Genomic DNA, 15,775 nt, shown 5'->3' with positions numbered 1-15,775 from the left:
CACACAGGTATTTAAAATAATTATTTATTAATATATATAAAATGTATGAGATGATTTGAATGTACAATAAGGACCCTGCTTTTATACCTCAGCAGGTGACCTTTCGTGAATGGGCATGCCTTTTAGACATGCCTTTTCACTTATTTTAATGACTAATTAACCTATATAATATTTAATTATTTAATATTAATATTTATTTTATTTAGCTAATTGTTATGAATTATATTCATAACATAGCCTATCCCTCCGAAAGCTTTGTCCTCAAAGTTTTAATACTGGGGTTTTCTTCACTTAGTCGCTGTCGATGTATACAACTTGGTCATTGATTTGTCAGGTAGCTTCTTAGTACTATTCCCTTGGATTTTTTTTTGTAACTCTCTTTACTTTTATTTTCAAACCCTTTTTTTAATATTTTTTTTTTCATATATCTATATATATATATTTTAATAATATTTTATTTATTTATTAAATTTAATTAATTAAATCATTTTAATTAATTAAATTTAGTTTGGAACATAATTTTAAACGTAAGGTTCTTGTCTATACTGTCCGGACGTATCAATTAAACTTAACGTATTAAGTGCTATGACTATAGTTATGTGGTCAACGTCTGACTGTCACGTTTTTTTTTCGGGTTATTCAGCGGTTTCATCAACGGTGCCCGATGCAGAAGCCAACAACAACAACGCAATAGGACCTTCACTATAGTCACTCCATATTGTGTAATAACGCAAAGCGTAAATGTCTTGAACCTACAGGAGCAGTCACGATGTATCCTCTGTATATACCAAGACCGCATAAACTGACGACAACCCTTCATGTTGACCTTCCAGGAGGGGCCACGTCGTTTGACAGTGGGGACGACACATTTTTGAATAGTGTGGTGTCCGCACAGTAAATTTCCAACCGGAAGGTCTGTCCACCCATTCTGATACCAATTGCCGAGGCAAACATGGACAATGGCAGACAGAGGGATGGAATACGAAATGGACATAAATAGGAATGTGGAATGACCAACAGGGAAGGTTGCAGCAGATGACAGGGGGCAACATTGTTAGCGTGGTCGGGCAGGGTCTTCTATCCAAAAAAACGGGCCGAATGGCAGCGTGGTCGTGCGGGTAGGGACAAAATTCTTGTGGATATGACGAGAGGTATGAAGGAAATGATGATGGCTATGACGAATGGGGACAAGGAGTGTTGAGCCTGCTGGAAATTATGACCACTCTTCCAGTACCAGAACCATAAGCTTCCATTGTCAATCTTTGAACCTATTTCACAGGGTCCCTTCTGCTCAACATATTTATACTGTTCTCTTTCATCTCTTTGCTTGTCATCTTTGTACCTGTCAGCCCTTGGCTTATCATCCATGTGCCTTTCTTCTTTGTGGTGAATATCTCTTGAATGGTATGACTTTCCTTCCCTGTCTCTATCATCATATAATAAGTTCCTTGATGCCTGAGAAAACATATTCATGCTACTAGTTCTCTTTGTATTTAATTTACCACTTCCTCCCCTTTTTCTTATTTTGTAACCAGACTTGGCAATTTCTAAAATGAGAGTTTGAATTTCCTGTGTTCGTTCTCCTAGTCGACTACAAATATTACTTGATTGCTCCAAATGCTCATTGGTTAGAGGTGATTGCTCAACTTCCTGGTTGTGAAGTTTGCAATCAGCATAATCCTCTAAATTGGTGAACCTGGCAGAATTGTTTTCATTGGTGTCCTCTAACTTTATATTTTCTGTTATGAATATGGCTTCATCAAGGGAAGTCCCACTGTCCATCTGCTTCTTCAGCTCTTCAACATTATTGGCATTGTTTCCTCCACTTTTACTATGTGAATTCAGGTATTCCTCTCCATTATCAGATTTAGCCATTTTCACTTCCCTTTTATCATCGGAATTAGAATCATTATCTTGATCATTTTCCTTGTTATTTCTTTCCTTTCGACATTTTGAAACTTCTGGAAATGATTTTTCTAATAGCTGAAATTCTTCTTGAATACTAAACTGCTTGACGTAATCAAGATGTGAACGTAATGGCACATTGTGCGGCGAACTACGTTCAAAGGCCCGCATGATTATATCGTGTGCCATGGCTCTGATACCACTGTAGCATAAAAACTTATGCTGAAGCACGGAAACTTGATAGCTAGTAAACTTAATTGTTAAAAATACACACAGGTATTCAAAATAATTATTTATTAATATATATAAAATGTATGAGATGATTTGAATGTACAATAAGGACCTTGCTTTTATACCTCAGCAGGTGACCTTTCGTGAATGGGCATGTCTTTTAGACATGCCTTTTCACTTATATTAATGACTAATTAACCTAAATAATAGTTAATTATTTAATATTAATATCTATTTTATTTAGCTACTTGTTATGAATTATATTCATAACACAGTAGATCTGTTGCCCCTTGTTGCTGCTCAGCAAATGAGAATTCAAATTTCGTGGCTAGGAATTCTCTAAGGAAGAAATTCCCTTAAGTGTATATCTCTCTCCCACTAATGCTATTCGACCAGCAATTTCTGCAAAATGTTTGCGTCCCAGCTGAAGATCTGCTTTGCAAGAAAAAATACGCTGCTCCCTTCTGCCTCTGGAAAGCTTTGATCTAGAGATCGAATTTCTCTGTCAGCTCTCTCAGAGAAATCGATTTCTCCTCAAAACTTTGACCTTCTAGCCCAAGGACTGCGTTGCCTGTTGGGGTTTCGAATTGTTGCCTCTGCAATAATTTTGAACTCCTCTTCCTTTCTGCTTGAGCTCTTCTGCTCACGATTTGTGCTCTAATACCATGTGACAAATCGGTTACCCGATTCCTACTGCAACAACTAATGTTAATTCTCCTAATTGTTAATTTGATTAAACAATTTACTTGCTATGTGCTACGACAAATATCGAATTAAATACACTGCAGCCTACACAAATAAAATTTGCGGAAACTAAATACAACACATGAGTGAAATAATCATCACACATCTACACAGTTATTTTTGGATAAATGTCCCCAGAAAAACCCAATGCTGGAAAACCAGTGTAGCAGCTGAGGGTTTGTATTACTAAGTAGTAGTTTCTGAATACAATCTTTGGATGCCTTGCTGGCTATCCAATACAGAGAATATCACTGACAGAAGAATAGTGAGAAGTACCTCACGCTATCATAGGCGATCCCTACTGATCCAACCACATAATGGCTTGCCCCATTACTGCCTCTGTGCAGTCACTGCATCAACCCAACGTCACAACGTCTAGGGACAACGTCACTTCCTTTGCTGATCGATTTGCTTCCTAGGAACTTCGATTTCCACCTCTTGGTCTCACACCCTGGCTTTTGGCTTCAGAAATCGATTCCTCTAGCAAAACTATGGACCTCCTCAAGGCTCTGCGCTGCCTCTGCGTTAGCCTACGATGGCCAGCTTAGCCTTTGTGGTGCCTCTCTTGGATCTCTCTCTGCCTCCTCTGATGAGTATTCCCAGATCAGGGGAAATCCCCAACTGGTACTATCCCCGCCCCTCACTGCAAAAGATCACTTCAAATTATCTTCCCAGCAACTGCTGTGCTTCAGAATTTCGATCTTTTGATCTCCATTTGATGTGTTTTCCAAATGCCCATCAAGCCTATTCTTATAATCCTTCTGTTGAGAACCAATGGCCGAGAATAGATCCTAATCAATGACTCACATCATTTTGGCTTGATCCACTAACTTCATAATGTCTGTGAAAGACTGAAACCTCAGAAAGTCTTGACTTTGAATTCTAGTTCCACCTTTTTTCTCTGAAAGCGATTTAATCATGTTAAAATCCCCTCCCAGTATCCATGGCTTATTTGCATGCCCGTCCCTTAGTTCCTCCAGAGAATCAAGAAATTTTAGTTTTCCTTCCAATCTTTGGGGTCCATACACATTGGTGATGAGGTAAGTATCCTTATCTCTGACAGGCTGGATGACCACGAAGAGATAATCTCGAGAGGCTTCAGCATCTAAAATTTCTATTTTCTTGGGATTCCAAAGGGTAAGAATATCACCTGCTGTATTCTCTGCTTTGACTTCCAGAAACTCATAATTATTGAGCCACTTGCTATGAATCTCTTTTAATTTATGAATGGAACATTTGGTTTCTTGAATGAAGATCACATCCGGAGCTATTTGTTTCATTCTGTTACTAATCAGTATCTGTTTCCTTTTACTACCAAGACCTCTGATATTCCAAGAAGTAAACTTCATTATTAAAGATTGGTGAAAGAGTAGTTGGTTAGGTCTTTCATCTTACCTGAGTCTATCATTAGTTTTCCACATTCCATTAATAACTCGTTCTGCTTTTTCTTGCCTATTTTTTTTTCCTGGGTTTTTGGGTGCTAATACAGGTATGGGTCTTACCGTTTTTACCCCCTCATTGCTCTGTTTTTCCTTGCTCCTTTGCCTCTCCGGTCCTTTGTTTTGGGTTTTCCATATATATAGCTGCTGGACTTTATTGAACTCCTCTGGAGGTAAAGAATCTAACCCTTCTTTAGTTCCTTGAATCAAGAAATCTTCCAAGTCAAGATTCTCTTTCTCAAGAATCGCCTGGAGTTCTTGGTCCTCCGTTTCCATCTCACTTGGGATCATCTCCTGATCCATTTCTGTTTCTGCGTCGCTCACCATTGTTTCTGTTTGCAGAATCTTATCTGGTGTTTGTTCCTTGTCCTCTACTTTCTTTTCTTCCATCAATACTTCCCCTTTCGTCTGGTCTGCTGTGTTATCTTCTTCTTCCACTTCCAAGACTCTGAATCTGTTTTGGCTGGTTTGATGTCCTTCAGATTTCTGTGCTTTTATTCCCTTTTTGTTTCCTTTTCCTTTGTTTAAACCTTCGGAGTCTTTAAGATCACTAGCTTTACTCTTATTCTCTATTCTAGTGAGAGAGAAATCCCTGTACAGGTGTCCATGTTCATGACATTTGCGGCATCTGAATGGAATATGCTCGTAGTCTATGGTTTGGACCCATTCTTCATCATGAACTTCTAAGATTATCTCATCTGGAAGAGCTCCAGAGAGATCCATCTCCACACAGATCCGAGCAAAGGAAGTATACTTTCCTCTCCTAGTGGCTTCAGAAGCTTTAACAAGCCATGCTAGCTTATATCCTATGGCTGTTAATGATTCTGTTTGCCAATAATCAAGCGGCAGAGAATAGAGCCTTACCCAAACCGGAACTGAAGTAAAGGTCTCACGTTTTGGGACAAAATTCATGATCCAAGGTCGCATATAGAGACCTGCTGCAACAAAGAAGTATGGCCCACCTTCAAAAACTCTATCCTTGTCTTCGATATTTGCAAAAACCACTGTAAAGAATCCCTTTGAACCTAGGTGTAGGTCAATGCTTCCTTTTGGTTTCTAGTGGTGTCTTATCCACATTTGTAAGGCTTTTTCAGTGGGCCATAAACCCATGAATTTGCAAATGATTGCATAGGTTTGCATATATTCCCTGTGCTCCTGTAGAGCAGGCTCATTTAACGTGACTCTGGGAATTACAACAGCTTTGGGTTTACATGGGCCCATGTGTGCTTTGTTTTTTTCTCCCTATTCCTGGTCTTCTTCCTCATTCTCTTTAATAATATTTTTCTCCTTGGATTCCTGTCCATTTTGTTCCTCTTCACTGTTCTTATTCTTTCCCGTTGAAGGTCCTCTATCATTTTCCATGGGCTTTTTTCCTTTGTTGTTCACGGCTTGCTTGAAGGAGGGAGTGGAGCTCCCTCCTTTGCGTCCCTCCATGGATCACAGCCTCTGCAGTGACTCTGAAAATCTATTATTTTTCCCGCCTTCGCTCCCGTCTTCCTCTAGCCTCCAGGTGTAAAAATGCATTCATACTCAGGAAAATTACAAATATCACATGAATGCCCATAAACTGAAATAATAAGCCTCAACAAAATTTATTTCAATTGAATAGTTGTTATGAATATAATTCATAACAAAATAAATAAATATAAATAATATAAATACTAAGTAATCAAGTAGTGATTATGTTAAGAAGTCATTAATTAAGTGAAAAGGCATGTCTAAAAGACACGCCCATTCATGAAAGGACACCTGCTTAGGTATATATATGCGGGTCCTCATTGTAACATTCATCACTTATACATTTCTAATATATAATAAATTATTATTATCAAACACCTCATGTATTTTTTCATTTAAGTCTACAAGCTATCAGTTTTTATGCTTCAGTGGTATTAGAGCCATGGCGCAAAAGATAATGATGTGTCTTTGAGTGTTGTTCAGCGCACAATATGCCATATCGTTCACGTCCTGAATTCATGGAGCAGTTTGGTAAAATTCAAGAAGCATTTCAGCGTTTAGAAAAATCATTTGTAGAAGTTAAAGCATGTCAAAAGGAAATCAATAATAAGGGAGTTGATAGGGACAATGAAGGAATGAAACAAGGTGAAGTTTTAGATAATTATAATGTTGAAGATGAAGCTAATGTAGATCAAGATGATGATTCTGATGAAGCTGGTCTTGATATGGATGAGAATGACATAGATCAAGATGATGATCGAGATGAAGATGATGTGGATGAGGACTATCTTCAAGAACAAGAAAATGAACAATATCATAACAATGAACAATGTTCTAACATGGAAAATTTTGAACATGTTGGATTAGGATCTTCTCAAGGTGACATGGATATAATCAAACATCCAAGCATTATGAAGCTAGTAATGGGGTCAATTAGTCACTTCCACTTGTGAAATCGAACTACTCCTCCACATTTACACAAGTTGTTTCATCTTGTCGATAATTCAAAATGTATCTCAGAAAGTTCCATCTGGTGTTCCCACGCTAATATTATGTTGCTTCAATGTACAAAAAGTCTTTGGTTGTGGAGTACTCCCTTGAAGAAGACTGCAAGTAATGGAATTGAATACAATCTTTTGCTTCAGGATACCGAAGGAATTGATTCCTATGATCAAACTGGTATATATAGTGCACAAATATTTTCCTTGGCACTCCTGTTGTCAAGCATGTTCATTCATAATCAGGTGGGGGGCATTAATGAAGCTACTCTAGATCAGTTGTCTCTTGTTACAAAAATGACAAAACAAAGTAACCCAGACGGGTGGCTCTGAAGGGGTGAACTAAAGTCCCCGGAAGCAAAATAAATCATGGTTATGAAATGTTTGGAAATGCTTCCAGACCTGAGCATGAGCAGCATAGGGTGCCTGGAGATTGTGAGGGTGATTAAACACAGTGGTTACATGGACTTATTATCATTCTACAAAGTTCTCTTGCAGAACACGTGGTTGCGATAGAAGGAAAGCCATGTATTACTTGCGTTATTTATGATATTCAGTGTTCTGAAAAATGCTCGGTAACTTCCACTGCTGGAAATAGTCCATTGCACCCAATACGATGTGTTCTCACATTTCGCTTATGACAACCACCAAAAAAATATTTGTAGATTATTCACAGATTACTCACATACATCGGGAAGACATAACACTACCAATGCAAGCTTCAATCCATGCTGCCAATCCACGCTTCAATCTGCCGTCATTGCTCCATCACATCCATCCGACACCTTCGTCCCTATCATCCATTGTCTCCCCCATCCGTTGCCAAACAAATCGAACACGACTACCCGTGTCTCCCCAACGGCTGTCGTTCCCCACTGCACCTCCACCATCAATTCTGTTTCTATTGCCTTCTTATCGTGCACCAGTGGTAGACCCTCCTTCGAACTTCCACGTCTGCGTTGTCTAAAGCCGTCGCCATCAAATCTTGTCAGCCGCTAAGGAAACCTAGGATGCCACTAAGTAAACCTGGGACGGGTCTCAAAACATCACGTCCCCCTTGACCGTCACGTATTTTTTTTTAAATGATTAAGGGATATATATTCATGTGTTAAAGGTTCGATCCTGTGAGCGTACAACAATATTAGTTATTGTGATTATATAAAATTAAATTAAGTTAATTAATTTAATTATAATCCAATAAAAAAAATTAGTAATAATGGGAGGTCAATATTAAAAAAAAGAGTTATTAAATTTTTTTTATTTAAGTAAATAATTATTAATTAAAAAAAACCAATCAATCAGTATTTAAAAAAATAAAAAATAAAAAGTCAATATTTAAAAAAAAATTCAGTATCTAAAAAAAATATTCAATAAAAAAAAAAAACTAAACTAGTTACAAGACAACATTACTGGAGACTTCTACATGCTAAGGTACCAGTGACCAATTATTAAAAATGACGTGCGCCAGATGAAGACAATTATTCGAGGTTAAGGTGAAGGAAGCTGCCAATAATACAGCTTTGAGGACAAAGCTTCTGAAGGAAGGGGCTATGTTATGAATATAATTTATAACAAAATAAATAAATATAAATAATACAAATACTAAGTAGTCAAGTAGTGATTATGTTAAGAAGTCATTAGTTAAGTGAAAAGGCATGTCTAAAAGACACGCCCATTCACAAAAGGATACTTGCTTAGGTATATATATGCGGGTCTTCATTGTAACATTCGTCACTTATACATTTTTTATATATAATAAATTATTATTATCAAATACCTCTTGTGTATTTTTTCATTCAAGCCTACAAGCTATCAGTTTTTATGCTTCAATTGCTGTCTTATTGTTGCTATAATCTATGAAACAACATACCTGATTTTAATATTCCATTCTGTACATTAAAAATGATTAACTGTGCTTTTGTATATTGTATTGTTGATAAAGCTCTGATTGTAGCAACTATGTATCAGTTTTTGTTTTTAGATTCAAGGGGAGGTTCAAAATTTTAATGCCTTAGAGGTACTGTTTCCTAGCTATACAAATAAAGATTTTTACTGTGTTTACTTATTTTTCCAAGATATTAAATACAATTATATGTTTTTTACTTCTTTTGGGGGAAAATATCAAATAAACATGCCAATACTGCAAGAAATTAAATAACAGGTTACTGTTAGATCTAGCAGATTAAAGAAATATTAGTTACAAACTGAAAATGAAGACCAATTGATCATTGGTTCGTAAGGAGGCATCCTGCATGTCTAAAAATGAAATAAACTTCTAAGTAGATTATTTCTCAATATTATGCAAAGAGTTTGACAAAGGAATATTGGGATGATACAATTTTTTTTTTTTTTTTTTAACTTTGATTGATTTTTTATGATTTTCACTGCAGTGTATACAATCACAAAATGGTGTTTTGACTTATCTTGCTTCTGTTGCGATCCGGGGCTCATTGAAGTATCCTCTAGACAGAGGACCCACGGACAGTTACTTTTCAAAGGTGCATAAATAGAAAGCGTTGTGTTTAGATGTACTTTTTTTATAGTACTGCTCTGTCTATTTAGTCTTTTAATTTTTGTATGTGTGCTTATGCATACTATTGCGTTCAAAAGATTGTTTACTTACAAAGGTATGGAATTGGGTGTATCTAGCATCTTCAGCAATGTGGTGTAATCACAATTTGAGCAACAAACAAAGAAAATACATTACTGCTTATAGGTCAAGAGAATAATAGGTTATGGGATTTGCATCTAAAAATAAAGTATGAACAGAAGTAATAGGAAAAGACATCTCTACCTAGAAATGAAACTCTTGACAATCCCAATCTAGGAGATAAGTAGATAACGTATGAAATGTTGGAAATGTGGGACTTTTGTAGTCTGCAAATGTGGCACAAATGTAAAGCAATTAATGCAATTTCAGAAATTACATCTCTTTCTTAGAGATTTCCTGGATCTTAATCCTGTGAATTTTCTGACATGGGGCTCTTATGACATGTAAATAAGACAGCAGCAACACAAGACAATATTTCGCCTCTTAAAAACCTAATCTACAATGCAATCCAAGAAAAAAGATACCAATGTGTGCCAACAAGTTTCAGCTCTCTAGGCAATCTTATTATGCACAAAACAGCCCTGAACTTCACTTTATGACTGCTATAATTACAGCAGTAAATCTGCCTTATTTTTGTCAAGATTAATGTTAAATCACTTGACAATTTGAGCCTTAATTTATGTCAAAGCAGCAATATATGCTAGTGCTGGAAATTACTTAAACATGAAGAAATAGATGGCTAAAGATCAAATCTGCAATAGAGACAATTATGGATAGCTGAAAACACCATATGTTTGTATAGAGATGAATTTCATGTACATACCATAGCCTCGTCCCAAAATCTTGTACGATCTGATAGCTCTATGAAAGCTTACCTCGAGTAAACTGGGAAAATCCCTAGCCAACATCAAGGATCTCCAACAAGCAAGCATCAACACTAACAAGTCCTTCATTTCAACAACAATCTTGTGTCACACAAGCTCTCCACACTAGCATGGTTGTTTGCCTTAGGGTTTGCAAAACCCTAGCTATGTTTCATCAACATCACTCAAGTACATAGAAAGACAACTCCAGTGCTAGCCTCATAATCTACATGTCCATCCTAGATTTTGAATCCTCAATTATTATGTCTTCCACTTTTGCATCATTGCTAATGTCAAGACTTCCATGGATAATCAAGAATACAAGAACTCCATTATCTTGCCCTGCTTTTCCCTTAAGAATAAAGCTTCAAAATCATGCAAGGCGCTAGCTCCACTTCCCCATGTCTTCTATTAGGGTAAAACTCAAGTGCTACAACAAGAACTATTGATTTTTGCGTAGCATCGAATGTCGGGGCTCAATGTCACATTTGTAGAGACAACGAGACAAGAAACAATGAGACGTTGTCTCTATTGTAGTATCGTCTCTATTGAATGTCGGGGCTCAACGTGTTCACAACATAGCAGATATCAGCTCTGGTGTTCACCAGATAGTTCAATGAGCCAATCAATTTGCGATACATAGAGCGATTAACTAGATCAAAATCACAATCTCACAGCATCTTCAAATTTGTCACCATGGGAGTGTCCATGGACTTGCAGTGCATCATGCCAAATTTCTTAAGGATCTTAATGGTGTACTTTCCTTGTCCAACAAAGATTTCATTAGGCTTTTGCCAAATTTCCAATCCCAAATATTAATGCATAAGACCAAGATCCTTCATCTCAAATTGAGAAATCAGCTCCCTCTTACACTGGACAATGAAAACCTTAGCCCCTGTCAGAAATAGATCATCTACATATAGCAGAAAAATCAAGGGCTAACCTTCAACAACTTTGAAGTACAAATTCGTATCAACATCACTCTTTTTGAAGCCAAGACTCAACAAGTAGCTATCAATACTAGAGTACTATGCATGAGGAGTCTGCTATAGCCCTTACAAGGCTTTCTTCAACTTACAAACATGTGTCTCTATCATGATTCTCAAATCCTTGAGGCTGTTCAATATATACCTCTTCAATGATTCCATTCAATAAAGCAGTCTTACCATCCATTTGATGCAATTTCCAACTTGCAATAGAAACAAGAGCAATAATATATCTAATAGAAGAATATCTAGCAACTGGAGCAAATGTGTCTTCATAATCTTCTCCCTCTTTTTGGGAGAATCCATTGGCCATAAATCTTCCCTTCTACTTCTCAGTCCTCCCATCAGTTGCATGCTTGATTTTGTATATCCATTTGGAAGTCACAGTATTTTTCTTCAGGTCTTGGCACAATTTTCCATACATCATTCATCAATATGGAATGGTATTCTTCAATCATAGCATCTTTGCAAACTTGATGTTAAAGTTCCTCTTCATAGGCGGATGGATGGCTTGGACTCAATGGTCTTACTCATCAATGCTGTGTAACCTGAATACTTATTTGGCCTCTTGCTTTCCCTGAAAGTCCCTCGAGGTGCTGCATGTCCTTCAATTTCTTTCAAAGTTCTTTGAACCCAAGCTAGTCTCTTTCTAGTCTCAGATACAGTGAATCTAGGTGAATCGAAAAATTCATGTGGATCATCAGATTCTTCTTGAGGATCTTGTTCGATAGGTTCAAGTTCTTTAGATTTTGATTCCACATTTTTAGGAGTCACCTGCATCTCATCATCAAAGTGCAAGTGTGATCCCTTGGACTTCCAAAGAGCAACATCCTCATAAAAAATGACATCCTTGCAAGTTTCAGTAGATCGTTGCCTTGGTACATCGACTTTGAAAGCCTTTGAATTTTCATTGTAGCCAACAAAAGTTCCCTTCTTCCTAGAAGTCTCCAGCTTTGTCCTTGTCTTCTTGGGCACATGAACATAAATAGGGCAACCAAAAAATTCTCAAATCTTCAACATTGGGTCTATCACCTGTGAATATTTCTTCAAGTGTCTTATAATCCAAGACTTGATGTGGACATCTATTTTGAACATAAACAACTATCTTTTAAGCTTCTCCCCATAGAAACATAGTCAACTATTGATCATGAAGCATGGCTTTTGCAACTTCCATAATAGTTATGTTCTTCCTTTTAGCAACTCCATTTTGTTGAGGATAGTAGAGAATTATTAGCTCCCTCTTAATTCTAGCATCCCTGCATAAAGTAATCAACTATTTGGATACATACTCTCCTCCATTATCAGATCTTAAAGTCTTAATCCTTCTTCCTGTAGCATTTTCAACCCAATGTTGCACGAAGCGGAAGCGTTTTTTGGAAGCGGGGACGCCGAAGCGTCATTTTCCAAAAATCTAGGAAGCGAAGCGTCCACGGAAGCGTCTGCTATATATATATATATATATTTTTATTTTTTTGCATTTATACTCAAAACAAACATCCCAAATACCAAATTAATTGTAGAAGACATGAAAACATGCATATTTTTGCATAAATCAAGATAGATATAACATCCATTGTACATTAATGATCTAGAATCTAGATTCTTCTCCTCTTGTCTAGCCTTTGCCTCTACCTCGATTGTCTAGGGATATTAGCCAACATTGCCCAATTTTGATCAAACTACCTAATTCAAGACTTAAAATATGGTAGAAAAAGCTTAACATGTTTGATCGATGATTTTGACTTGATTGAAAGGTAATTTTTTGCTAAGGGCGTGCCGCGTGACAAAGGAGTTCAACAATTAACACCACCAACACCAGGGTACATATAGGGCTTGGCGCTCTTGATTAAATGCTAATCGCATACCTTCATACTTGATATAATCTAATGAAATGCCACAATCCCATTGATCCTGAATACCTGAAAACTGTTAAGTCTGCTGAATTTCGAATAGGATATGAAATTCTATTTTCTCCATATGAAGTCCAATGAGGCTGGAACCACTCTCAAACATTCTGAGTCATTTCATGGTAATGTTAAAAATTTAAGTAAAAGAATGAAAATGAAAAATAAAGGAGAATGTCACTTTTACTTTAAGAATTTAACATTACCATGAGGGAGCATCTGCTATATTTATATTTTTTTTTGCTTTCATTTGTCACCCTAACCCAAGGTGGACCCACCCCCAACAAGCAAACTCACCTAAAATTTAAAAAAAATTGAAAAAAAAAAACGATTTTCTAAATGCTTTTCCGGAAGCTTTTCTGGAAGCGTCTGGGAAGCGCCGTACGAAGCGCGCTTCGGAGCTTTGGAAGCGCCAGCGCTTCCAAATTTCCAGGAAGCGTCTAAAAAAGCCGAAGTGACGCTTCCGAATTTCGGAAGCGCGCTTCCGGCCAAGCTTCCTAGGCGCTTCCGTATGGGACGCGCTTCGGGGCTTGGAACCGGGGGGGGGGGGGGGGCACTTCGTGCAACACTGTTTCAACCTATACCTTGAATTCTCAAAACTTTTCAAATACTTCATCCTTGGATTTCAAGAAGTAAATCCATGTTTTACGAGAGTAATCATCAATGAAAGTGACATAGCACAAATGACCACCTAAGGATTTGTTAGACATATATCTACAAGCATCAGAATGCACAAGATCCAAGATTTCTTTGGATTTAGTATAACTACTAGTACATCGTCCTTTGACATTTTTGCCAAGAGCACATCCTTTGCAAACTCCGTCATGTTCAATCTTGATTTTAGGTACACCTTTAACAAAATCCTTCATTCTAGACAAAGCTTTATAATGAACATGAACGTACCTTCGATGGCATAGTTCACAAAGATCAGATATGTTGTGTATTAAGGCTTGAATTGAGCGTCAAAGGAGACGATAGAGGCCTCCTATTCATACACCAATGACCTTAGCAGATTCAAATGAGGAGTCCTTCCATACTAGAACTTGTCCATTGACGAATGAAATTCTATACCTTGTAATATCTCCAAATTTCCTAGGCCACTTAGGAAATATTACACTTTTTGACAATTTTGAAATTAGCAACAATCTTTGGTATTTTGACATAGGAGAAGGAGAAAATTGAATTTTTGGTGGGTTGTGGGGGTCACACACAAAGGGAATTCACACTCCCTTAGGAAAAACACACTTGTGGAGAGAGAAGGAAGGAGAGGGAAGGCGTACTAGTGGATAATGGGGCCTGTTGTCACACAGATTGTCCAGGCAGAGTGACAACGCTCAGACCGGGGGCTGTCACCCTGAATCCCTGATCTCTTCGTTTAAGCCATCTCCCTAGGCTAGAGCGAAACAAGCACTTGATTGATTTTAGAAATTAATGTACCAATGCCTTATGGAGTTAATGATTAAATAATTGTTTATTAAATGTTGCAGAAATATGAACTTTGTAATTTCACGATTAACAATCATTTATCATCAAATAACCCAAGCAAATGCAAGGTATTCGACAAATGCACAATGCTTTACCAATGTTCCAACAATTAAACTTAAAAAAGATCAAATGCTTTAAATAACCATGCAATTTTAAATGCTAACCAGTTATACTTTCATATAGTTAATCTTCAAATGAACATTTAAGCATGTTTAACCATATAAAAATGATAAATATTAATCCCACATCAAAAATCTATTAGCCTTAGCGAAATACACCAAAATTTGGAAACGTGACAAAGTACGCTACGACTAAATGCGACAAAAAATATTTCAAGATTTTTTATATTTTATATTTTATTTATTTATTTATTTATTTTTTATGAAGAGATAAACTAAATTCTAAAATAAAACAAGACTAAATAAAGAAAAAACTAAGGATTGACACTTTTTATGCTTTTGGGAGTTTTTTTTATTATTTGATTAAAATCATAAAATAAAAACTAAATTCTAGATAAAGGCAAACCAAATTTTCTTATGATTTTATGTTTTTTTTCTTTGAATAAAACAAAGCTAAACCTAAATATATCTAAAAATAAAACTAGAACTTAAGCTAGATAAAAGTAAAAGTCTAACTCTAAAACTAAATTAACCTAAACCAAAACTAAAAAAAAACTTCTATGATTTTTATATTTTTTATTATAAAATTCCAGATTTAAAATTAAAATGATCAAAACTTAAAATTTAAAAAAAAACCAAAATCTAATTAAAATTTTATTCTAAACTAAAATCTAAACTAGACAAAATCAAAAGATGAATAATTAAAATCTAATCCTAATCATATCAAATATATGAAGAAAAGAGAAAATCGAAATGCGTTGAGCTTTTATTGTGCAGGCTTGGACGCTTGATAGTGGAATGGCACCAACAAATCAGCGTGAGGAGCTTATATGGTAGAATGCTTGCTGGTGGAGTGTGGAATGAAGCAGCAGGAGAGTGGAGTGTGGAGCTGGAATGAAATAGCGGCAGGCTGTTGGGGAGTGTGGGTGTGAGGGAGGAGCTGGGCAATGGTGTTTGCGTGAGGAAGAAGGGAGTAGCGGAATGGTTTGAGATTGCAGTGTTTGAAAGAAGAAATATGGAGCTACGATGCAGATGGAGTTGGCAAAGCAATGGATGAGAGACTTGCGTGCAGGGATGTGGAGCGTGGAGCTG

At 36.7% G+C, this 15,775-nt stretch overlaps 1 protein-coding gene across 1 annotated transcript in view; it reads left to right on the top strand.

The window, feature by feature from the left end:
- The window catches only part of LOC149162352 (uncharacterized), a 187,476-nt gene that overhangs the window by 69,939 nt on the left and 101,762 nt on the right, over positions 1-15,775 (top strand). Inside the window, exon 10 of the mRNA XM_089437229.1 lies at positions 9,166-9,273. Coding sequence (XP_089293355.1) covers positions 9,166-9,273 — 108 coding nt within the window. The remainder of the gene's footprint in view (positions 1-9,165; positions 9,274-15,775) is intronic.

Source organism: Pinus tabuliformis, chromosome 5_2 (assembly GCF_031772625.1).
Source record: "Pinus tabuliformis cultivar Carrire ecotype Pingquan chromosome 5_2, CPIR1, whole genome shotgun sequence".
Lineage (NCBI taxonomy): Eukaryota > Viridiplantae > Streptophyta > Pinopsida > Pinales > Pinaceae > Pinus > Pinus tabuliformis.
This window is presented reverse-complemented; position numbering and strand designations above follow the sequence as displayed.